Below are 25,774 nucleotides of genomic sequence, written 5' to 3'. Positions count from 1 at the left end.
GTGTACCATGACACCCAGGTCTCGCTGCATCTCCCCTTTTCCTAGTCGGCCACCATTTAGATAATAGTCTGCTTTCCTGTTTTTGCCACCAAAATGGATAACCTCACATTTATCCACATTATACTGCATCTGCCAAACATTTGCCCACTCACCCAGCCTATCCAAGTCACCTTGCAGTCTCCTAGCATCCTCCTCACAGCTAACACTGCCCCCCAGCTTAGTGTCATCCGCAAACTTGGAGATATCCCCATATCCCTTGATTCCACTAGCCCCTAGAGCTCTATCTAACTCTCTCATAAATCCATCCAGTCACTTGGCCTCCACTGCCCTCTGTGGCAGGGAATTCCACAAATTCACAACTCTCTGGGTGAAAAAGTTTTTTCTCACCTCAGTCTTAAATGGCCTCCTCTTTATTCTAAGACTGTGGCCCCTGGTTCTGGACTCTCCCAACATTGGGAACATTTTTCCTGCATCTAGCTTGTCCAGTCCTTTTATAATTTTATATGTTTCTATAAGATACCCCCTCATCCTTCTAAACTCCAGTGAATACAAACCTAGTCTTTTCAATCTTTCCTCATATGACAGTCCCGCCATCCCAGGGATCAATCTCGTGAACCTACGCTGCACTGCCTCAATCACAAGGATGTCCTTCCTTAAATTAGGAGACCAAAACTGTACACAATACTCCAGATGTGGTCTCACCAGAGCCCTATATAACTGCAGAAGAACCTCCTTACTCCTATACTGAAATCCTCTTGTTATGAAATCCCCCTTGTTTTTGCCGCCAAAGTGGAGAACCTCACATTTATCTATATTATACTGCATCTGTCATGCATCTGTCCACTCACTCAACCTGTCCAGGTCACCCTGCAACCTCCTAACATCCTCTTCACAGTTCACACTACCACCCAGCTTTGTGTCATCCACAAACTTGCTAGTGTTGCTCCTAATTCCCTCTTCCAAATCATTAATATATATGGTAAACAGTTGCGGTCCCAACACCGAGCCTTGCGGCACTCCACTCGCCACTGCCTGCCATTCTGAAAAGGACCCGTTCACTCCTGCTCTTTGCTTCCTGTCTGCCAACCAATTTTCTATCCATGTCAACACCCTACCCCCAATACCATGTGCTCTAATTTTAGTCACCAGTCTCCCGTGCGGGACCTTATCAAAGGCTTTCTGAAAGTCCAGATACACTACATCCACTGGCACCCCTTCATCCATTTTATTTGTCACATCCTCAAAAAATTCCAAAAGATTAGTCAAGCATGATTTCCCTTTCATAAATCCATGTTGACTTGGGCTAATCCTTTTACTGCTATCCAAATGCCCCATTATTACCTCTTTAATAATTGACTCCAGCATCTTTCCAACCACCAGTCAGGCTAACTGGTCTGTAATTCCCCATTTTCTCTCTCGCTCCTTTCTTCAAAAGTAGGATAACATTAGCTATCCTCCAGTCCACAGGAACTGATCCTGAGTCTATTGAACATTGGAAAATGACCACCAATGCGTCCACTATTTCTAGAGCCACCTCACTGAGGACCCTGGGATGCAGACCATCAGGCCCAGGGCATTTATCATCCTTCAGTCCCATTAGCCTACCCAATACTATTTCTCGCCTAATGAAAATTTCTTTCAGTTCCTCTGCCCCCTTAGATCCTCTGTCCTCCAGTACATCTAGGAGATTGTTTGTGTCTTCCTTAGTGTTCAACTCTTCTGCCATTTCCTTGTTACCCATAATAATTTCACCCGTGTCTGCCTTCAAGGGACCTACATTTGACTTTGCTACTCTTTTTCCCTTTACATATCTAAATAAGCTTTTACTGTCCTTCTTTATATTCCTGGCCAGCATCCCTTCGTACTTCATCTTTTTAGCCCGTATTGCCCGTTTTGTTTCCTTCTGTTGTCCTATGAAAGTTTCCCAATCCTCTGGTTTCCGGCTACTCTTTGCTGTGTTATACATCTTTTCTTTTAGATTTACTCTATGTCTAACTTCTCTTGTCAGCCACTGTTGCCTCCTACTCCCCTTAGAATCTTTCTTCCTTTTTGGAATGAAATGATCCTGCGTCTTCTGGATTATGCCCAGAAATTCCTGCCATTGCTGTTCCACCGTCATTCCTGCTAGGATCCCTTTCCAGTCTACCTTGGCCAGCTCCTCTCTCTCATGCCTTCATAGTCCCCTTTGTTCAACTGCATCATTGACACTTCCGATTTAACCTTCTCCTTCTCAAATTGCAGATTAAAACTAATCATATAATGATTACTACCTCCAAGCGGTTCCTTTACCTCGAGTTATCTTATCATATCTGGTTCATTGGACAACACTAAATCCAGAATTGCTTTTTCTTTGGTCGGTTCCATTACAAGCTGCTTTAAGAATCCATCTCGGAGGCATTCTACAAACCCGATTTTCCCAGTCTACCTACATATTGAAATCCCCCATCACCACAGTGGCATTACCTTTGTTACATGCCAGTTTTAACTCCTGCTGCAACTTACACCCTACATCCGGGCTACTATTTGGGGGTCTATAGATAACACCAATTAGTGTCTTCCTTCCTTTACAATTCCTCAACTCAATCCACAGTGACTCTACCTCGTCAGTCCCTATGTCGACAAGGTCCCACATAAGAGATTAGTATACAAACTTAAAGCACACAGTATTGGGGGTTCAGTATTGATGTAGATAGAGAACTGGCTGACAAACAGGAAGCAGGAGTAAACGGGTCCTTTTCAGATTTGCAGGCAGTGACTAGTGGGGTACCGCAAGGCTCAGTGCTGGGACCCCAGCTATTTACAATACATATTAATGATTTGGACGAGGGAATTGAATGCAATATCTCCAAGTTTGCGGATGACACGAAGCTGGGGGCAGTGTCAGCTGTGAGGAGGATGCAAGGTGACTTGGATAGGCTGGGTGAGTGGGCAAATGCATGGCAGATGCAGTATAATGTGGTTAAATGTGAGGTTATCCACTTTGGTGGCAAAAACAGGAAAGTAGACTATTACCTAAATGGTGGCCGATTAGGAAAAGGGGAGATGCAACGAGACCTGGGTGTCATGGTACAGCAGTCATTGAAAGTAGGTATGCAAGTGCAGCAGGCAGTGAAGAAAGCGAATGGTATGTCGGCATTCATTGCAAAAGGATTTGAGTATAGGAGCAGGGAGATTTCTACTGCAGTTGTACAGGGTCTTGGTGAGACCACACCTGGAGTATTGCGTACAGTTTTGGTCTCCAAATCCGAGGAAAGACATTCTTGACATAGAGGGAGTACAGAGAAGGTTCACCAGACTGATTCCTGGGATGTCAGGACTTTCATATGAAGAAAGACTGGATAGACTCGGCTTGTACTCGATAGAATTTCGAAGATTGAGGGGGGATCTTATAGAAACGTACAAAATTCTTAAGGGGTTGGACAGGCTAGATGCAGGAAGATTGTTCCCGATGTTGGGGAAGTCCAGGACAAGGGGTCACAGTTCAAGGATAAAGGGGAAATCCTTTAGGACCGAGATGAGAAAAATATTTTTCACACAGAGAGTGTGGAATCTGTGGAACTCCCTGCCACAGAAGGTAGTTGAGGCCAGTTCATTGGCTATATTTAAGAGGGAGTTAGATGTGGCCCTTGTGGCTAAAGGGATCAGGGGGTATGGAGAGAAGGCAGGTACAGGATACTGAGTTGGATGATCAGCCATGATCATATTGAATGGCAGTGCAAGCTCGAAGGGCCGAATGGCCTACTCCTGCACCTATTTTCTATGTTTCTATGTCTTCCCTCGCAAGGGGCTGAATTCCATCCCTCACCAGCAGAGCTACCCCCCCCTCTGCCTGTCCTTTCTATAGGATGTATAACCCTGAATATTAAGTTCCCAGGCCCGATCCTCCTGCAGCAATGTCTCAGTAATCCCCACAATGTCATATCTACCAACCTCTAACTGTGCCTCAAGCTCATCTACTTTACTTCTTATACTTCGCGCATTCATATACAATTCCTTACGCATCTCACCTTTCACATCGATCACTATTACACTTGGCCATACTCTCCTATCCCTTTGTGAGCTTTCTTTCCCGTTAATTCTGGGGTCATTAACTATCCCTTTACTCTCTTGACACCCCACACTCCTTATTCAGTTTAAAACCACCATATATGCTAAAACCATGTATGCTAAACCTCTCTTCCAGCACTTGCCCCTTAGCCTTCAATGCTGAGACAACTCCACGGAATGTATCTCTTGCATAGGTAATAGGATCAAAAATGCACACTATACTCCATTTCGTCTCAGTGAGGCATGTTAATATAGCACGTCTTGCTTGTTTCTATACCATCCTCCTTCTTAACATGTTTGCTTTCAGTGATTGAAGCTCAAAAATACTGAATTAGAGCCATACAGCATGGAAACAAGCCCTTCAGCCCAACTTGCCCATACCAACCAACATGTCCCATCTACACTAGTCCCATCTCAGCCCCCCCCCCCCGCTCCCCCCCCCATTCAAGTCGCAGCGTTGTTTTGAATGAAGGACAGTGCCCATCCAGTAGAAATAAGGACTCAATGGAGGAAGTTCTGGATGGTTCAATAACCCTTTCACCAGGTGCAATATTAACGATATGAAGAAACAATCTGGACTAAAACATGGCCGGAAACCAAAGTCAAACTTGGAAAGGGAAGATTTCCCCACCATGTATCGGTGTCAGTATAAGCGTTGCTGTGCTGTTTACAGAGGAGTTGACGGACTTAAGAAACACATAAAAGAGCAGCATGAAGAGGTGCGTGAAAGACGTTGTCCCCAGCCAGGAGGTAACAAGGTGTTTCTGATTGATCGCTACCAGCAGTGCCATGTAAAGCTGATCCATACAGAAGAAAGAACATCTTTACAGATCAGGAGGAAGTGCAAAGCCTTTGGTCACAACTTCGGAAAGACAAACCACATTTGATTAACTATCTTGAAGCATTTTGAGCTCTATCGTATGACCAAGGGTCTAGAGAGAGAGAAGCTGAACATTTTGAAACAGATGGATCTCTTGAAAGAGATTATGCATAACCCCTTTCCAGGAAGACAATCTCAGACCTGGGGGGTAATCAGTGTGATGACAATCAGGACATTGATGAGAATGGCAATGATGGCGCTTCTGATGAGAAGGACAATTGCCGTTTTGTTCCCAACCCTGACCAGATCAATGCAATGGTAACAGCAGAGGAGACAACTGCAAGGACGACTTTGACAACAACATCGCAGATATCTTTGACATGTGCCCCGAGAACAGCGCCATCAGTGAGACTGACCAGAGGAAGTTCCAAAGGGGATGATGCAGATCGTTCCTAACTGGGTAGTGCGCAACAAGGGCAGGGAGTTACTGCAGACCGCCAACTCTAACCCTGGCCTTGCTGTCAGATTTGAGGAGTTCAACGCCATCAACTTCAGTGGGCACCTTCTACGTCAACACAGACCACAATCTACTGTGGCTTTGTCTTTGTCTTCCAGTACAGCAGCTGCTTCTACGTGGTGATGTGAAAGCAGGCCACCCAAACCTACTGGGAGGAGAAGCTGTCCAAACCCACTGATACATTAGCGTCTAGATCAAGGTGGTGAACCCCACCATGGGCCGAGGGGGGGGGGGGGGGGAGGAGCACCTGTGAGTGGAAGAATATTGCGTTGGGGAGGTGGACCTAACAGGTCCACGCTTGGCTATCCCTCCAAAACTGTCCTATCCATGTTCCTGTCTAATTGTTTCTTAAACGTTGCAATCGTCCCTGCCTCAACTACCTCCTCTGGCAGCTCATTCCACACACTCACCACTCTGTGTGAAAAGGTTAGCCTTCAGATTCCTCTTAAATCTTTTCCCCTTCACTTTAAACGAATGTCCTCGGGTCCTCGATTCTCCGACTCTGGGCAAAAGACTCTGTTGCGTCTATCCGATCTATTCCTCTCATGATTATAAGATCACCCCTCATCCTTCTACGCTCCAAGGAATAGAGTCCCAGTCTACTCAACTTCTCACTATATCTCAGTCCCTCAAGTCTTGGCAACATCCTTGTAAATCTTCTCTGTACCCTTTCCAGCTTGACAATACTTTAAATTCGGCCTCACATATGTCTTGTATAACTGCATTATGACCTCCCAACTATTATAGTCAATACTCTGACTGATGAAGGCCAATGTGCCAAGAGCCTTTTTGAGGTCCTATCTACCTGCGACTCCACCTTCAAGGAACTATTTATCTGAACTTCTAGATCCCTCTATAAAACTCCATAAACTCTCTTTGTACATCCATGTTTGACAGTCTGCTACCATTTAAATAACATGCTGCCTTTCAGTTCTCCCTGTCAAAATGGACAGCTTCAGATTTATCCTGTTATTCTGCATCTGCCATGGTTTTGCCCACTCAATCAATCTCTCTAAATCACCCTAAAGCATCTTTGATGCTCCTCACAATTCAAAATCCCAGCCAGTTGAATATCATTGGCAATATTTAAAATATTACATTAGATTCCCTAATTTAAATCAGTGACGTACCTGATGAACAGCCGAGACCCTAGCACTAATCCCCGTGAGCTCTGCTCAATACAGCTCTCTGCTCCAAGAAAGACCCATTTATTCCTACACCATTTCCTGTCTGTCAATTTTCAATCGGTGCAAAATACATTACCGTATGTTTTAATAATGCATATTAACCGTTTATGTGGAACTTTGTAACTCCTGAATATCCAAGTAACCACTAACTTCACCTTATCAATTATACATATATATCTTCAAAACTTCCAGTGGGCTTACCGAACAAGATTTCCCATTTCCCATGTTGACTTTATCAAATCCCATTGATATTTTCCAAATGTCCAGTTATTGCATTTCTTAGAATAGTCTCTAACATTTTCTCATAACATGTGAGGCGAACTGATCACTTCCCTCCTTTTAAAGAAAGTAGATTGTCATCCTCCAATTTGCAGTATAAATGTCAGTGTGTAGAATTCTGGAAAATTCTGGAGAATCTAGTGGCACAGCTCATAGAATTGCTACCTCCCAGTGCCCGGGACCCAAGGTTCCATTCTGGCCTTGGGTGCTGTCTATGTGAACTTTGCATGTTCTTCCTGGAAATTTCCTCAGAAGTCACCCATTTTTCACCTCAGATCACAAAGACATGTAGTTTGGTAGGTTAATTGGCCATTGCAAATTACCCTCAATGTGTGGAAGGGTAACAGAATTTGGGGGGAGTTCATGTGGGATTAGTGAAATGGGCAGTTGTAGTGTAGACTCAGTGGACTGTTAACTCCAAGGTCTTCTCTGTCCTATCAGCATACTGTTAATCTGCCCCACACACAAACCCCATCATACTCTGTTGGGCCCACCAAGTCAGTGGGACATGATATACCCAGTCACTGTGATAGAAGTGTCTGGCCCACTATGTTCAAGGCTGTTGTGGAACAGTACTCTTAGTTTAGACACTTGTCACCAGACATTGAGAGAAGGATTTTGCGACAATAATTACAGGGTATCTGGTCACATATGACATCACTGCATGTATTATATAATAGAGGGAATAAAAAGAGAAAACAATAAAATCATACCGGCAAAGATTTGAGAAAAGGAAGCCACATTCCCTCTACCAATTCTTGCCGATATCCTTTCGTAAAGGGCCCCACATACGACACAAATGCAGCTGTCAGCAACACATCTCCACACAAAGTCTTCTCTTGAGCTTCAAAGAACTGAACACAATGGGCCCAACGAATATTTTCTGACTGAGGAAATAAATGTCAGTATTATCCATTTAAATGCAGAATAGGACAGGATTAATCAATTCCTAAACTATCACAAATTTAACAAGGGATATACAAATCTATACTATTTTATTGTGAGGTTCTTAATAGGCTAACATTGAAGGATTATACTATCTGTCTAATTGTGGTCAATGTTAATAAAATTACTAAGATCACAAGTGCACAAAAAACCATTGTAAATAATTTTGTCAAGGAAATGGAAAACACGATTTCTATTCATTTCCATACAACATTTGTCATATTAATTCGTTATGCACTTTCTTATTAACAAAGCTAAATTAGTCCTATAAAATACAAAGATTATTTTTACAACATGTGTTAACATTTCTTCACAGCCAAGCACTTCATAGGAAACTTCTCCCAGCAGGATCGCAAAGATCAGCAGACAGATACACCCATTATTAGAGCAGATGACAGATTGCAGCTCTGAGTCAGGCCATGAAACCTGCTGGCTGAACCAGGTTTACCTGGAGCCTATATAGTGAGGCCATTGAACTCAATGAGAGAAATCATCTGCAGAGAGAAATGTAAGCAGAGCATTTTATTTGTTGATTTTTACATTAATCGTTTTGAATGTTTGTAGATGAGCATTGTATATTAGTCTTTCAAACATATACATTTTGAGACAATAAAAAAAACATTTATTTGCAGGTCCAAGTAATTTTAAATATTAGTTATTGTAGCCTTCAATATAAATGGCAGCAATGACAGCCAGTGAGTCCAGGGGACTTATTATTTGTCAACTTTGCATTTTCCAATTGGGTTGTGATCACTAATAATCACATTCACAGTGTCTAAAATTGAAAAAAAAACAGTATTTTTGTTTGCAAGGGCACCCTTTAATTAGCAATAGTTAATAATTTCATGAGCTTAATATTTTCAAAAGTAATTTGAAACTGTTTAAGATGAAATAGATGTATGAAAAAAACAAAAAAGCTAAAAACAATTAAATTAACTGTCCAAATTATTCTTAACAAATAGTTAATTAAATAGTTAAAAGTTAGAGGACTGATTAGGGATGGTAGTAGCGCAGGGCTTTGTTGGTATCACACCAATTTGACTGAGTTTATTGATGTGACCAAAATAATTCATGAGGGCAGCTCGGTAGAAGTTGTGTACATGGACTTCAGGAAGTCGTTTGACAAAGCATCACATTATAGCCTTGTCTGGGAGCATAAATCTCCTGGGGACCAGGGTGAGTCAGCCAATTGGATACAACATTAGCTTGAAGGTAGGAAAAAGGTGGTGGTAGGTCATTGTTTTCATATTGGAGGCCTGCAACAAGTAATGTACCACAAGGATCAGTCAGTCCTAGGTCATTATATATATTAATGATTTGGATATGAATGTAAGATTCATAGTAAGATTGTGGTTCACACTAAAGTTGGTGATATAGGAGACACTGACGGTGGTTATCTATGATTACAACATGATCTTGATCAATTGGGCTGATGGGTGGAGGAACAGCAAATGGAAATTTAATTAAATACGAGGTGTTGCCTTTTGGTAGGCTACATCAGGGTAGGACTTGCACGATAAATAGTAGTGCACGGTAGCGTAGCGGTAGACCCGGGTTCGATCCTGATTAAGTGTATGGGTGCTGTCTGTACAGAGTTTGTACGTTCTCCCCGTGACCTGCGTGTGTTTTCTCCGAGATCTTCGGTTTCTCCCTACACTCCAAAGACATACGTAGGTTAATGGCTTGGTATAAAATGTAAATTTGTCTGCTGTGTGTGTAGGATAGTGTTAATGTACTGGTCGGAGCGGACTCGGAGGGCCGAAGGGCTTGTTTCCGTACTGTATCTCTAAATTAAATTAAGCATTGGAGATAGACCTGTATATTGAAGATGCATTTTGCCTCTAATATGTCAATTTACCATAAATGTAGAAGAGCTTATTAAAATCTTCCTACATATTTCCTTTAAGTATTTTCTTTCTATCCTCTTTTGGATCTAAGACAATAGCAGGGCTGCCAACTCTCACGCATAGAGATTGAGAGAGAGGGAGGCAGAGAGAGAGAGGGAGGCAGAGAGGCAGCAAGGGAGGCAGAGAGGCAGTGAGAGAGGCAGAGAGAGAGAGAGAGGGGGGCAGATAGGGCAGAGACAGAGAGGGCAGAGGCAGAGAGAGGACAGAGACAGAGAGAAAAGTCAGAGAGAGAGAGGTCAGTGAGAACGAGGCAGAGAGAGATGCAGAGAGAGGGGCAGAGAGAGAGAGGCAGAGAGAGAGAGAGAGAGAGAGAGGCAGAGAGAGAGAGAGGCAGAGAGAGAGAGAGAGAGAGAGGCAGAGAGAGAGGCAGAGAGAGAGACGGCAGAGAGAAAGAGAGCAGAGAGAGGGCAGAGAGAGAGGGTGTATAGAGAGAGAGGGCATGGAGGGGAGAGAGAGAGGGCATGGAGGTGAGAGAGAGAGAGAGGAGAGAGAGAGGGCAGAGAGGAACAATGGCACATTATAACGCGGCGCCGACCCATCCTGACCGCAGCCACCAAACTCCCACCCCCCACCCCACCATTGCACCCTTCTTCATGGCGGCCCTGTGATGTCTCAGCTCTGACAATTCGAGGGACCTAAACGGTAACAACACTAAGCAGTTCTGGGCCGCCGTGCTCCCCGACTCGACGCCGAGCTTGAAAAATCTCGTGGTGGGCCTGATGTGGCCCGCGGGCCATATTTTGGAGACCCCTGCCTTACAAGATCAAAAACAAAAATGTACGCGTGTAAAAATTGATTACTTTATTATTGTGGTAAGTCTAGATCTATTAAAACAAAATTCGAATAAATTTCTAATGTACCGACAAACCTAGTTTCCCAATGGCCGTTGATGGGAGAACAGAAAATAACATTTTCAGGACAGAATAATATCGACAGAAAGCAATAATATATTCTCACCTTTCTTTGGTATTGGGGAACCTGAAGAAAGACAGGTCGGATTGTCTACATTGGCAATTACAGCAATTATAGCAGAACAGTGAGCTGTAGATGTAGATGTGGACGCCATGACGGTAGTCGAGGCAGCACATAAAAATGGCGTGAAAAATCACACATGACGTACTACGCTTTTTTCGCCGAGTGGAGTATCTATGATCTTTGGTGGTGAGTACATGGAACGAGCTGCCAGAGGAAGTGGTAGTGGCGGATACAATAACAACAACATTTAAAAATCACTAAGACAGGTTTGAAGGAATAAGGGCCAGATGCAGGCAAGTGGGTCTAGCTGATTTAAGCAACTTGCCAAGTTGCCTAAAAGGGCGTGTTCTATGACTATGATTCTACATGAAAAATGCTTGACTCCAAACATAATTATACATCGTACTTGGATTATTCACTATGTTATGAGCTAAAGCGGGATAACTTGTTGCCTATAATAGAGCAAAGTCTTGTGCTCAATGGCTGGGAATGTTCAGGAGTTACTTTTGTAGATTTCCTGAGCTAAGGTTCACCCAGAAGAGTAATCCAATGTAACAAAACCTATTAGTCTCTTGAGGCGGAAAAAATGCAACATACAAAGTAGTAAATAAACTTTCTTGAATTGAGATTTGAACTGATTTGTATGTTGGAATAATATTATGTATTGCAAAGAACTGCAGATGCTGGTTTAAATCAAAGATAGACACAAAATCAGTCTGAAGAAGGGCCTCGACCCGAAACATCACCAATTCCTTCTATCCAGAGATGCTGCCTGTCCCGCTCAGTTACTCCAGCATTTTGTGTCTACAATATTATGTATGACTGATTCATCTTAAAGTTGGGTCCCTAAACCAGACCACTAATTTGGCCCATCCATGCTGAAGCTTAAGATATTTTAATTATGTTATCTTTATTCGTTGCTAGGTTAATTGAGACAAACTAGTATGTATTACTCCAACTATAAACGTCTGCAGATGACATTCTTACAGTATTAAGTACTGTCATTAAGTATTATTAAACTTGCATGATCCATGATTGCTATTCTATATTTCACCATTACTAATTAAAATAATGAACCCTTTAAAAAAGACCAAAAACAGCTCCAACAAGCTTAAATCAAATTGCTCCTTTAATTTTCACTGGTTAATTTAATGTTTTTTAAATCATATTTTAACACAATGTTTTGGAGCAACATTAAAAACAATTTATTGGGCTACTTCGAGAGCTCGAGTATAATTTTTAATATTGCTCATTAGTCAGACTAATGGTAAGGGAATTAAGGAATATGTAGCAGGATTTTTGTATTGAGGTAAGAGATCTACTATGACCTTATTGGATGCTAGCTTTAGCACAAAGGATCACATGGCCTCCCTGCTAACATTTCTTAGATCTTGTGCAAAGGAACAAATGAAACTATTTTCAATTGGCCTCCATACATTGATGTTCTCCATTGAACGTTAAAGAAATAAAAACTCCTGAGTAAACTGTGTTTTCCATTGAGAAAATAAAGTTTTGATTTAGTAAATTTGACAAAGGTTATTGATTGAGCAGCAACTGTCCTTATGAAAGCTAATCTAAGTAGCCCTTTCTCCAAATAGTGATAGATAATACGAGGTTTAGAAACATAGAAGCATAGAAAATAGGTGCAGGAGTAGGCCATTCGGCCCTTCGAGCCTGCACCGCCATTCAATATGATCATGGCTGATCATCCAACTCAGTATCCTGTACCTGCTTTCTCTCCATACCCCCTGATCCCTTTAGCCACAAGGGCCACATCTAACTCCCTCTTAAATATAGCTAATGAACTGGCCTCAACTACATTCTGTGGCAGAGAATTCCAGAGATTCACCACTCTCTGTAAAAAATGTTTTTCTCATCTCAGTCCTAAAAGATTTCCCCTTTATCCTTAAACTGTGACCCCTTGTTCTGGACTTTCCCAACATCGGGAACAATCTTCCTGCATCTAGCCTGTCCAACCCCTTAAGAATTTTGTAAGTTTCTATAAGATCCCCCCTCAATCTTCTAAATTCTAGCGAGTACAAGCCGAGTCTATCCAGTCTTTCTTCATATGAAAGTCCTGACATCCCAGAGACCAAAACTGTACGCAATACTCCAGGTGTGGTCTCACCAAGACCCTGTACAACTGCAGTAGAACCTCCCTGCTCCTATACTCAAATCCTTTTGCTATGAATGCTAACATACCATTTGCTTTCTTCACTGCCTGCTGCACCTGCATGCCTACTTTCAATGACTCGTGTACCATGACACCCAGGTCTCGTTGCATCTCCCCTTTTCCTTATCGGCCACCATTCAGATATCTCTATTTGGGTGACAACTATGCTCAATAATGCGGCATCATAGAATATGATGGGGCAAACATTATATATACACTCAAAAGCAAGTTACTTTATAAATTTCAATAATTATACACATTTCTGCTTTAGATATTAAAAGAGGCGTAGGGAAGGAAGGGGTGGGGGGTTGGAGTAGATACCTAAAATTGGAGAATTCAATGTTCGTAACGTTGGATTGTAAGCTACCCAAACGGAAAATATGAGGTGCTATTCCTCCAGTTTGCTGTGGCCGCACTTTGGCAATGGAGGAGGCTCAGGACAGAAAATTCAGTTTGGAAATAGGAAGAGGAATTAAAATGGTCAGTAACCAGGTTATCCAGCAGGCAATGGTGAACCGAGTGTAAATGTTCAGCGAAACAGTCGCCGAGTCTATGCTGGGCCTCACTGATGTAAAGTAGGCTACATCGGGAACACCAGGATCAACTCAATGGAATGAAACTCAGGATTTTGTTCAGAGGTGGATAACAATGCAGTGAGGGTGTGTCAAGAATATTTCATTGTCAAATGCAGTGGAACTGGGACAATGAAATTGATAAAGATGGAGCAAGGACCTAGTGTATATGACTATTAAGCACACTGGCCTTTACTACACTGTAATTCACCACTTACAAATATCCTGAGTTTCATACTCTGTTATCACCTGCATGTATTGACTAATAATCTCTCTATATATGTAATGTAATATATATATCATGGCTGCCAACTAGTCTGATTTATTCCGATTTTTAAGTTAAAAAAGTGTGAAAAATTGGAACAGTATGATTTTGAAATGAGGGGGAAAAAACGGCCAATCAACCGCTATCTCTAAGGGGATTGCGTCCAATCACTGACCAGCTTCCCTTACAATTCCCGTCCAATCAGCCGCTGTCTCCAAGGGCATTGTGTCCAATCACATAATGCGCTGGTCACTCGGCAGCCAATCAGGCACTGTCTCCGAGGGGCGTTGCGGCCGATTACTGACCAGCTTGAGTGAGAGAGAGAGAGAGGGGGGGGGGGGAGAGAGGGGGGGAGAGGGGGGAGGGAGGGGGAAAGAGGGGGGGGTGTGAGAGGGGGGGGGGGGGGAGAGAGGGGGGGGGGGGGGAGAGAGGGGGGGGGGGGGGAGAGAGGGGGAGAGAGAGGGAGAGAGAGGGAGAGAGAGGGAGAGGGGGGGGGGGGGGGGGGTGAGAGGGGGGGGGGGGAGAGGGGGGGGGGGGGGAGAGAGGGGGATGTAGGATTGGCTATAGCATGTTAGCCAATTAGAATGCCTAGTAATTATAACCCCACCTAATGGTAACATTCATAGTGTAAGATCCTGCCCACTGCTTGCCAGTCTGAGTAGCAGCGTGAACGGGTGATCTGCTGTGTAGTAGATGACCTGAACAATAAAGATGCTTGTGTTTCAACCCGTGTGAGTTTGTACTCTTTACATGGTGTCAGATCGGGTCTGCCCCGGCGCTGTTTATCGCGATTTATTTCGTTTACCAGTTTTTATTTGTGTGTTTTTTGTGATTTTGGAAATATGGCTAGCTTTTGTCGAAAGCCTAGCCCGCTTGTGTTTGATTCCGATATTGCTGAGCGATGGAGAATGTTTGAGAAGGATTACTCTCATTATATATGCATCGTTCACCGCAACGATCCCGACGATTTGAAGGCATCGCTACTGCTGGATTTAGCAGGTCCAGAGGTTATGATCCGCGGTGACTCGTTTGAATTTGCACCTCCTCAACTGGATGCGAATGGAAAGGTATTGGTGCCAGCAGAATCTATAGACCTGAGACACATCAGTTTTCGATGCAGATTTGGTGAGATAACAAATGAGCTTGTTAGAGATAAATTGTGGGAGGAATGAGCGACCGAAAGCTGCGAGCTGAACTGTTACGAAATGCAGAACTGACTTTAGATCAGGCTATTAATACTTGTCGGATGGCTGAGACTGTGGCACCACTGGCTGATTATGATAGTGTGAATGCTAATCAACAACTAAATATGAATATGGCTAGTTATTCTCCGCAAAGATTTCTCAATGCGTCCAGCAAATTCAGAACATGCCTAACACGGGGTGCACAAACTGTAACTATTTCCACCCCAGGGGGCGCCAATTTTGCGTAGCCCATGGGAAAGTATGTCATAATTGCAAAAAAACCCAACCACTTTGCAAATTGTCGTCGATCTAGTGGGAGTACAGCTCCAAGGACAAAGCTGCATTCAACAAGACCCGTCAGATTCAGATTCCCATGAACAAGACAAATCTTCCCACGGGAACGACTCTGATAGCTCAGACACTGAGCCTACCGTACTTTCACTAAACCTGCACATCCCAGGCAAAGTTACTGATCCTGCTGTGACCATGATAGTCAATAACAAACCGCTGATCGCCAAGGTCAATACCGGTGCCCGCGTGACCGTCATGTCACTCAAAGTGTTCAACAAGATAAGAACCATTGAGCGCATGAAAAAAGACTCCTCCACTTTACATGCTTACGGAGGGGAAATTCTTCACCCACTGGGCAAAGCCGACTTCAAATGTACCATCAATTAACAGACTAAGGACTTGTTATTTTACATCGTCCAGCTAAGTTCTGAAACCCTGCTGGGCATCGATGCGTGCCATAACCTGGGTTTGGTCTATTTCAGGCATGCTGTTCACAAACTCTGTTTGACAGAGGGACCAACCAAACAGATGCTATCCAACTACAAAGATTTGTTTTGCAACCAACTCGGTAAACTACCTACAACATACAAGATCATTGTCGACCATACAGTCACCCCAATCATATGTGCCCCTCACCACGTTCCGCATGGTAAGCGTGACAAATACACGATGAACTGAAACGTATGGTCTCCGTTGGAGTCCTCGCCGAAGTCAGCGAGCCCTCTGATTGGGTTTCCACCATGGTTGTCACCACAAAGAAAGACAAGAAGGAGTTACGCATCTGTATCAATCCTAAAGATTTGAATACAGCAATCAAACGCCAAAACTATCCTATGAGGACCATCGAAGACGTCGCAGCACAAATCGGTAACGCAACGGTTTTCTCAGTCTTGGATGCCAAAAACTAATTCTGGCAAATCCCGTTAGACCGTGCTTCATCGGCATTAACAACATTCGCCACCTCATTCGGACGTTACCGATTCCTAAGAATGCCTTTAGGCATCAACTCTGCTAGCAAAGTTTTCCAGTGTGCAATGGAACAACTGTTTGCAGAATTCCCCTGTGCCATCATAGTTGACAACATTCTAGTTGATGGCCGCGATGCCACCAAGCACGATGCAAACCTACGTAAAGTACTGGACCGTGCCAGAGACATCAATTTAAAGCTGAACCCACTTAAATGCAAGTTCAGGGTTCCTGAAGTCACTTACATAGGTCACGTGTTCACTAGCAACGGGCTAAAACCAGATCCGCTGAAGACTGCAGCAATCAACGAGCTGCTCATACCAACTGACGTCACCAGCCTGCAACGATTTCTAGGCATGGTCAACTACCTGGGAAAGTTTATCCCCAATCTCAGCGAACTATCAGCCCCCTTGCGTCAACTAACCCACAAGGACAACACCTGGTCCTGGTACCCGAACAACCAGCGAGCTTTTGAGACTTTAAAACTACAGCTCGCTGGTGCACCCACTCTGTCTTACTTTAACCTCAACCTGCCAGTTACAATAATCTGCGACGCATCCCAGTATGGACTAGGTGCTGCATGTCTGCAGACCTCTTTCAACGGCGATATTCTGCCAGTATCCTACGCTTCAAGAACACTAACGGATACCGAACAGCGTTATGCCCAGATAGAGAAAGAGCTGCTTGCCATGGTTTTTGCCTGCTCCAAATTCAAATACTTCATTTTTGGCAAAACCTTCATGGTAGACAATAGACAATAGACAATAGGTGCAGGAGTAGGCCATTTGGCCCTTCGAGCCAGCACCGCCATTCAATGTGATCATGGCTGATCATCCCCAATCAGTACCCCGTTCCTGCCTTCTCCCCATATCCCCTGACTCCGCTATTTTTAAGAGCCCTATCTAGCTCTCTCTTGAAAGCATCCAGAGAACCTGCCTCCACTGCCCTCTGAGGCAAAGAATTCCACAGACTCACCACTCTCTGTGAGAAAAAGTGTTTCCTCGTCTCCGTTCTAAATGGCTTACTCCTTATTCTTAAACATAGAAACATAGAAATTAGGTGCAGGAGTAGGCCATTCGGCCCTTCGAGCCTGCACCGCCATTCAATATGATCATGGCTGATCATCCAACTCAGTATCCCGTACCTGCCTTCTCTCCATACCCTCTGATCCCCTTAGCCACCAGGGCCACATCTAACTCCCTCTTAAATATAGCCAATGAACTGGCCTCGACTACCCTCTGTGGCAGGGTGTTCCAGAGATTCACCACTCTCTGTGTGAAAAAAGTTCTTCTCATCTCGGTTTTAAAGGATTTCCCCCTTATCCTTAAGCTGTGACCCCTTGTCCTGGACTTCCCCAACATCGGGAGCAATCTTCCTGCATCTAGCAGCAATCTTCCTGCATCTAGCCTGTGGCCCCTGGTTCTGGACTCCCCCAACATCAGGAACATGTTTCCTGCCTCTAGTGTGTCCAAGCTCTTTACAATCTTGTCTATTGTCTATTGAACAGGTAGAAACTGATCACCAACCGTTGGTCACAATCCTGAGCAAGCCTATCCACGCTGCCCCAGCAAGGCTTCAACGCATGATGATGCAGCTTCAACGGTTCGACTTCCGTATTGTCTACAAAAAAGATAAAGACATGCACATTGCAGACACTTTGTCCCGGGCTCCACGCACTACCAGCGAACAACATCCTTACAAACTGCGGCGCCTCTCCGAACACACTGCTATGGATAAGACCTCCCAGCTGCTAACTTCTGGCAAAACAAACAATACAACACTCCCGTTGAACTAAAACTGTACTTTCTGGTACGTGATGAACTGGTGTTATAGAATGGAGTGGTCGTAAAGGGTCACAAGACGGTCATCCCCCCCTCTCTGTGTAAGGAGTACTACGAGGGGATCCACTGTGGCCACCCAGGCGTGGAGGCCACCCTACAACGCGCCAAATAAATGATTTACTGGCCCGGAATGACCAAGTACATTCAGGAAAAATCGGAGTCATGCGCGATCTGTAACAGGCAAGCGCCACACCAGCAAAAACAACCGCTACTGTCCCAACCTGCTCCACCCCTACCATGGTCATCCGTGGCCGCCGATATCTTCGACTGGCACGGGAAACACTATCTCGTGTTAGTGAACTCGTACTCGAGTTGGTTCGAAATTGATTTTCTACCAAACATCTGCTCAAAAATAGTTATCCAGAAACTCCGGCAGCACTTCTCCGTACATGGCATTCCAGCCCGCCTTCAGACTGACAACGGGACAATTCTCCAGCCAAAAGTTCAAAGACTTTGCCAAGCGCTAGAACTTTAAACATGGCACCAGCAGCCCAGAGTACCCACAGTCCAACGGACTTGCCAAACGCGTTGTTCGCAGCTCTAAACAACTTATGCAACGCTCCTTCCTGGCAAAATCTGATGTCTACCTAAACCTGTTGAACCTGAGAAATATTGCCAGAGACAGTGTTTTAGGCTCTCCAGCCCAACGACTGATGTCCTGGTGAACCAGACCTCCGCTGCCCATGACACAGGATCACTTAAAGCCTAACGTTTTCTGCCCGCTGTAATTCAAACGCGCATACAATCCAATCGAGACGCGCAGAAACGTGCCTACGACAAAACCAGCAAGCCATTGAAGCCACTAATCCAATGCCAAGTGGTTTGTTTACAGACAAACAAAGGACATACTAAACTGGGGTTCATCCATGGCCCCGCGAAAGAGCCACGTTCCTACCTTGTCGATGTTGGCGGCACCATCTACAGACACAACCGTCAACACATCCTTCCAGTGAAAGTACGACGTCCAGCGCTCCAGGGTCCTGACGCCCCCCCCACTGAACTTTAAAGTGATCGCTGTTCCAGTCGTTCCAGTGCCTGCAGCTGCTACCCCCCCATCACTCCCCGCGCCAGTCTACGCCCTCTCCCCCCTTTGTACCCGATTCACCGATACCCACGCGACAATCGTCCCCTACGGTGTCTCCCCAGAGCCCTGTTGGCTCACCCAGACGTGCCCATAACTTTTCGGAAGAAAAGGTTGATGAACGATCTCCCTACCGTACACGGACCGAGCGGCTTAGTAAAGGGCCTGTCCCACGAGCATGCGACTGCATGTGGCAAGCGCGACCAAACCGGAAGCGGGGCCGCGCGGAGGTCGAGTGACCCCATACAGGGCCTGTCCCACGAGCATGCGACTGCATGCGGCGAGCGTGACCAAACCGGAAGCGGGGGCCGCGCGGAGGTCGAGTGATCCCGTACGAGTTGACGTGAAGTTCGAGCGAAGTCCGCGGGAAGATCGCGCGTGACGTACCGCGTCAAGACGCTGCGTACGGCATCAAGACGCTGCGCACGCCCATCGAGGCGGTGCGTACGGCCTCAATGCGGCTGCGGGCCGGAAGGCCGTTGCCGCGCTAAATTTTTGGACAGGGTCAGTTTTTCGTAGCCCCGCACGATGTCGGGACCAGCTCCGCACAACTCCATACGGCTCCGGCGATCGAAGTGGGACCGGCCCCGCGAGGCCGTATGGCTCAAGCGAACACGTTAGGTTGCGCTTGCCGCATGCAGTCGCATGCTCGTGGGACAGGCCCTTAAGGGTTAGTTAGGAGAGGGGGAGAGGGAGAAGGAACGAGATATAGAGAGATTCCAGCCTCTTAACGTTTCCCCAGGCCATGGGGAAACGTTGCTATCAAATGACTTTCAATTATAAACTTCTGGACAAATGCAAGAAAGCAGCTTTGACATATAATACACAATAAACCGTATTACAAATACACAATAAACAAGTTATGCATTCTTGTACTCTTACATGGGTATGACCCCACCCGTAATGGGCGAGCGCCTTTGGCGCTCGGACTCCGTCAATCTGTGCACTCAGAATAAGATTTTTCATTTTCAAATGTTGGCAGGTATGATATAAATATTACTAAAACTCTCATCTTGTTTGTTTGTGCGCGCGATATTTCAAAACCCCGCCAAAACGGTACACGATAGCGCTACAATTTTTGTCCACCTTACTCACCATTGTCCTGCAATGTAAAAGAAACAAGTTTCTTTCGGATTGATGTTATATATTTACAAGTTATTTACATTTTAAACTTTACAAAAGACACTTTTCAAACTACTTTTCCAGTTGCCCTGCCCATCAGCCGTGTTCGACGTCACAATGGGATCCCGAATCTCATTTACATTAAAAAAAATAGCGATTTTCGAAAATACTCAATTTTAATCAAATTCTTCAAATTTTCATTAACGGCTAACATTGTGTTTATGTTATTTTAAAGAAAAAAGCACGTGATTTTCATTGAGAATGTCATTTAAAAAAAACATTGTGATTTTCATTTTGGGCGGGGTAGGATAGGGAGGAGGTGATGAGTGGGGGAGCAGCGGGATAGAGGGAGCAGAGGGGAGTAGGGAGGGAGAGGGAGGTGAAAATGGGGGAGGTGAGGAGGGAGAGTGGGATAGGAGGGTGAATAGATGGAGTGGGGGAAGGTAGGGAGTGGGGGATAGAGGGAAAGGAGGGCAGTGGGGAGGTGAGGAGGGAGAGTGGGGGAGTGGGATGGGGAGGTGAGGAGTGGGGGAGGTGTGGATAGAGGGATTGGGAGAGGAGTTATGGAGGGAGGGAGGGAATGAATGGGGGTAGGGGAAAGGAGAGGGAGAGGTGAGAGAGGGATTGGGGAGGGGAGGAGGAGAGGGGAAAGAAGAGGGAGGGTGAAGAGGAGGGAGGGAGAGTGCTAGGGATGAGGGGATGCGCAGTTGGGGGCCATGGGTCAGTCATGGAACATTGCCTTGGGGGACAGGGCCCAACAGGTCTGCAACTGGTCTAGTGTATACTATATATACACACAAGTTAACATTCCATAGAGTTGAACCAGCTTCTGCTGACCTGGTGACAAGTTCTATCTACTCTGAATTTAATATGCAACTGCTACAACCAGGGAGCTTGGTTACCAACAACTAACAATGGGGAGCTACAAGCTATTGTCAAAGTGAAATGCTAAATGTCAACTGCAAAACTTGAATTTTACAAAGAGTTTACAAATGCTAAAAACTTCTAAGTTCATCCATTCACTAAAATAATTACTTTCTTTCTACATAGAAGCACCAGTCTGTCAAACTGATCTGCATGCTACTTGCTACATGTATTTTCAAAGCCCTTGTGTTTAATACTAGCAAGATTCTAACTTCCCTATTCGGCAGATAGCAGAACAGCACTCTGTACTACATTCACAAAATAAATATAATATTTAATTTATAAGTATTTTGTTTTAAATTATAGATTACAGTACAGCATAAATTCTGGTTAGATGCACAGAAAGATGTATGGTGAAAATAGGTAAGTGTGATATGTAAACATCCTGGAAAATATCGATTTAGTCAATTGTTTATTTAGTTCCAAATAAAATGCATGTTTAATTGCTCAACACAATATTTAATAACAAATAATCCTGCAATGATTGTATTCACTGTAAAACAAATGTTTTAGTTAAACTATCCTCATCATTTTTGTTCCATGGGTAACAACCAATAAAGTGTACAAGTTGATCTTGTGTATGGCTTTGAAAGTTTGGTGAAAATATTCACTATTCATTAATTTAGATTCTAGTTAGAGCAGTAATAATTTTAACATACCATCCTTACATAATTTATCTTTAATGACACTTTTGCAACAAGGGGTTAGCAGCTATTTCATGTCTTGCAATAAATTTTCCGACAGTTAAAAATCACTATAATTTCATCCTAATGTGTTATAGATTACACATAATGTCATTTAGTCTAAGGTGACCCTTTCTAATTTTCAGCAGCTGTTCGGCCTGGAAGTAAGTTAATGATTAAATATATACTGGGGTCCTTCCATATGATTTATTAACCAAATGCTTTGCTATGATATATAGACAAAGTCATCTGTCTTGGAATCATTGAAAGGCTTTAAATGCACTATGTCTTTCAAACTAGCTCCATAATTAATGTTCTGTCATTAGTAGTCTGCCATTCTAATCTAAACAAATTAGTAACATTATTAAATTTATCAGTGTTCAAATTGTGTTATTCTGTAAATAATGTACACTGAACATCAAATTTACAACAAAATTATTGCATTTATAATTAATAATTCTGATTAAAAAATAATTCTATTGGATACCCATACTCAGCGTGATATTTTTGCCACTACATTTGAAGGTGCGTATGCAATACCAAGCATGCACAGATTAGTTTTGACTTGAGCATAATTAACTGCTATAAAGAGGGCAAAGGCTGCAAATTAATTTGAAGTTTTGTCATCAAGCATAACACAAGTTTTTTTTTGCAAGGCACAGACATTTAAGCCCCACATAAATAGTAATGTATAATTACACATTATGGGAAGAAGTATTTTTGCTATTCTAGTAAAATAACGTTAAGATTTATTGACTTCATATGACACCTTGCAACATCTAATGATGTGGATAAATAACAAAAAAAAAGCATTTCTCTAAATGCATGTGTTGAAACAAAACATACCAAGGTGCTTCAATGGACAAAACATAGACATTGAGCCAAAGCAAGAAACTTTACAATAGATAATCAATATCTCTAACTTCACCTTATTCTAGAAAGCAGATAACAAGGTCACTTCATCAAATTCATCAGGGCATGTTATTAAACAATGCTGATTAAGTATTCTGGATATCATTAAGCACCAAACTGCAATTTCAGCTGTACCTCAAGTGGCACACTAGTTGAGATTTTTATTCAGATACAGGTAATGAAAGAGGAAAAGCTTTTTTTAATTTACTCTCATAAAATAGGAAGCATATGTGTTCTTTTATGGGTCCTGTAAGGAAAGCTTTTGGCCTCCAAGTGTCCCATGTTCCCTCCTACACCACAACTCACAAGATATATCTAAGTTTGATAGTTGCCTTCTACTAAAGCCTCTGTACGGTGCTGGCCCAGTTTCCTGCTACATGTAATTTGGCTCTTGTCTGTTGGCCATCTCCAGTGTAATTTCCTGCCTATTTAAGAAACAGAGCTGACCAGCAGCATTGCCAATGAGTCTAATGTTAAAACTATTAGCGCCCATGCTGCCCAGGTCAGTGTGTATTTGCCTTGCACTCGGCCTAATTCCACATTATTTTTAAAACAATTAATTTTCAACTCGTCAGGAAAATATGAAATAGCCCAGGTACACTGCCTTGCAGTGTTGGTCATCCCATGAATCACTGCGTAATGACCAAAGATCATGATGGTCGATGATAATATAAATTGGATAAACACTAAACAGACAATTGGATTTATTTCTGCAAAAAGGACTTATGGAATACATCAACCTTAAAGTAAATTTCTGAACTTCTCTCTGATTTCTGAAGATGCTATCTTACCTCAAGTCCCTTGACAAGTCTATTTGCTAGTTCAATTGTCCTGTTGGTCCGATTTACTTCACCCTGACATCGTATCTTTTCTGTCGTAGCTCTTTCAAAACTTGCCTTGAGTCGGCATAAATTAACATCGAGATCCTGTACAGAGACAAAAAGAAAATCAAGTTTAGTTCAGAGATACAGCATGGAAACAGGCCCTTCGAGTCCATGTCAATCATTGCTGACTAATTCTATATGATCTCACTTTCTCATCTTTTACACTCCATCACTCTCGGGGCAATTTGCAGAGGCCAATAACCTACAAACCCACGCATCTCTGGGATGTGGGTGGATGTGGGAAGAGACTGGAGCACCAGAGGAAACCCACATGGTCACAGGATGAACGTTCAAACTCCGCACTGACAGCATCAGGGTCAGGATCGAACTTGGGTCACTGGCGCTGTGAGAAGGCAGCTCCACCAGCTGCACCGTTGTGGCGTACATTGTTGTTGACAAAAAGATTATGTTGCTGTTGAAGCAAATATTGTATTCTGGGCCATTTAGAGTTTGAGATGTTAGACAACTTGATTTAATCTTTCTTTATATTTCATTATAACAGAGGAAAATTTAAACAGGAATAAATAATAAAGATCAAAGAAATAAGAATATGAGAAACATTCATATCCTTCCTTTGCAGTGATAATTTTTTATTGAGTGCAGTTAAATTATATGCTTTAATTTCATGAATTACACTAAATCAATGCATTTCAAACGCAACCCAAGGAAATTAAAAGCAAATGCAGTTGGTGTTTTATCTCTCATACAGCACAGTAGTGACCTGACACTACGTTAGATCATGTTTTCCTATCAGTTTACATGCAGGCGAAATACGATAGTCATAAAAACATAAAATACATGAAACATGAAATTAAAGTGACGAGTGGAAAGGATTGGGGATGTACAAAGATTGGGGAGTGGGGGGGGGGGGGGGGGGGGGTTGGGGGGCCGCGGTTGGGTCAGTCTCAATCTACCCCACGACAGGAGACGTACAGTTTAATAGCCACAGGGAAGAAGGACCTCCTGTGGCATTCTGTCCTGCATCTTGGTTAAACCAGTCTGTTGCTGAAGGTACTCCTTAGGTTGACCAGTGTGTCATGGAGGGGGTGAGCTGTATTGTTCAAGTTCAAGTTTGCGTTTATTGTCACAACCAACTAAGGTACAGTGACATTTGAGTTACCATACAGCCATACTAAGTGAAAAGCAACAATACACACTGCCACATAAAATAAAATTTAACTTAAACACCCACCATAGTGGAATCCACATTCCTCACTGAGATGGAAGGCAATAAAGTTCAGTCATCCTCCTTTGTTCCTCCGCAGTTTGAGAAGCATCCTCCCCTCCATGACCACCTCCCATGAATCCAACTCTGCCCCAGGATGGAGCCAACCTTCCTGATGAGTTTGTTCATTCTATTAGCGTCCGTGACCTTTGCCCTGCTGCCCCATTAGTGAAGAAGATGGCACTGGCTACCACCGATTGTTAGAACATCTACAGCATCTTACTGCAGACGTTGAAGGAACGGAGCCTTCTCAAAAGGTACAGCCGACCCTGCCCCTTCTTTATACTGGGCCTCAGCGTTCCAGGTACTGTTCAGGTACACTCCAAGGTATTTGTACTACCTGGTAAACTGCACATCTACACCATTGATGGAGACAGGGGACAGGGGTGTTCCTCTCCTCCTAATGTCCATCATTAACTCCTTAATATTGTTGGCGTTGAGCTGCAAGTGATTCAGCCACATCACTCAACAAAGTCATTGACTACACCTCTGTATTCAGCTTCCCAACCCTCAATGATGCAGCCCACAAATGCAGAGTAATCTGAAAACTTCTGCAGCTGGCAGGAGTCCGAGTTATATCTGAAGTCCGAGGTATAGATGGTGAACAGAAAGGAAGAGAGGACCATGCCCTGTGCGGCCCGGCCCCTGTGTTGCTCACCACCATGTCCGAGACATTGTTCTGTAGCCTGACATATTGTGGTCGTCCAGTTAGGTAGTTGGTGATCCAGGACATCAATGGAGCATCCAATTGTAACGTAGTAATTCTTCATTAAATGGAGGCATGCTGATACTGATGTTATTTCACAAGTAACATGGTTAAAATGCATAATACTGTTCAAGTTACCAGTGTCCTTTATAATTGCAATGTGAAATAATAGTCAATGCGCTAGTGATTTTGGAAATTATTTTTCTAAATGCATGTTGTAATCCGCTTCATCCCCTCTATCACATTCTTCAAGCAGCATTCTGTCCTC

General features: G+C 43.6%; 1 protein-coding gene across 1 annotated transcript in view; it reads right to left on the bottom strand.

Annotated features, from left to right (window-relative positions):
* dnah11 (dynein axonemal heavy chain 11) overlaps positions 1 to 25,774 on the bottom strand; it is a 317,498-nt gene that overhangs the window by 69,140 nt on the left and 222,584 nt on the right. Inside the window, exons 62-63 of the mRNA XM_033046160.1 lie at positions 23,483 to 23,617; positions 7,564 to 7,737 (exon numbers count right to left, since the gene is read on the bottom strand). Coding sequence (XP_032902051.1) covers positions 7,564 to 7,737; positions 23,483 to 23,617 — 309 coding nt within the window. The remainder of the gene's footprint in view (positions 1 to 7,563; positions 7,738 to 23,482; positions 23,618 to 25,774) is intronic.

This window comes from Amblyraja radiata, chromosome 2, assembly GCF_010909765.2.
Source record: "Amblyraja radiata isolate CabotCenter1 chromosome 2, sAmbRad1.1.pri, whole genome shotgun sequence".
Classification (NCBI taxonomy): domain Eukaryota; kingdom Metazoa; phylum Chordata; class Chondrichthyes; order Rajiformes; family Rajidae; genus Amblyraja; species Amblyraja radiata.
This window is presented reverse-complemented; position numbering and strand designations above follow the sequence as displayed.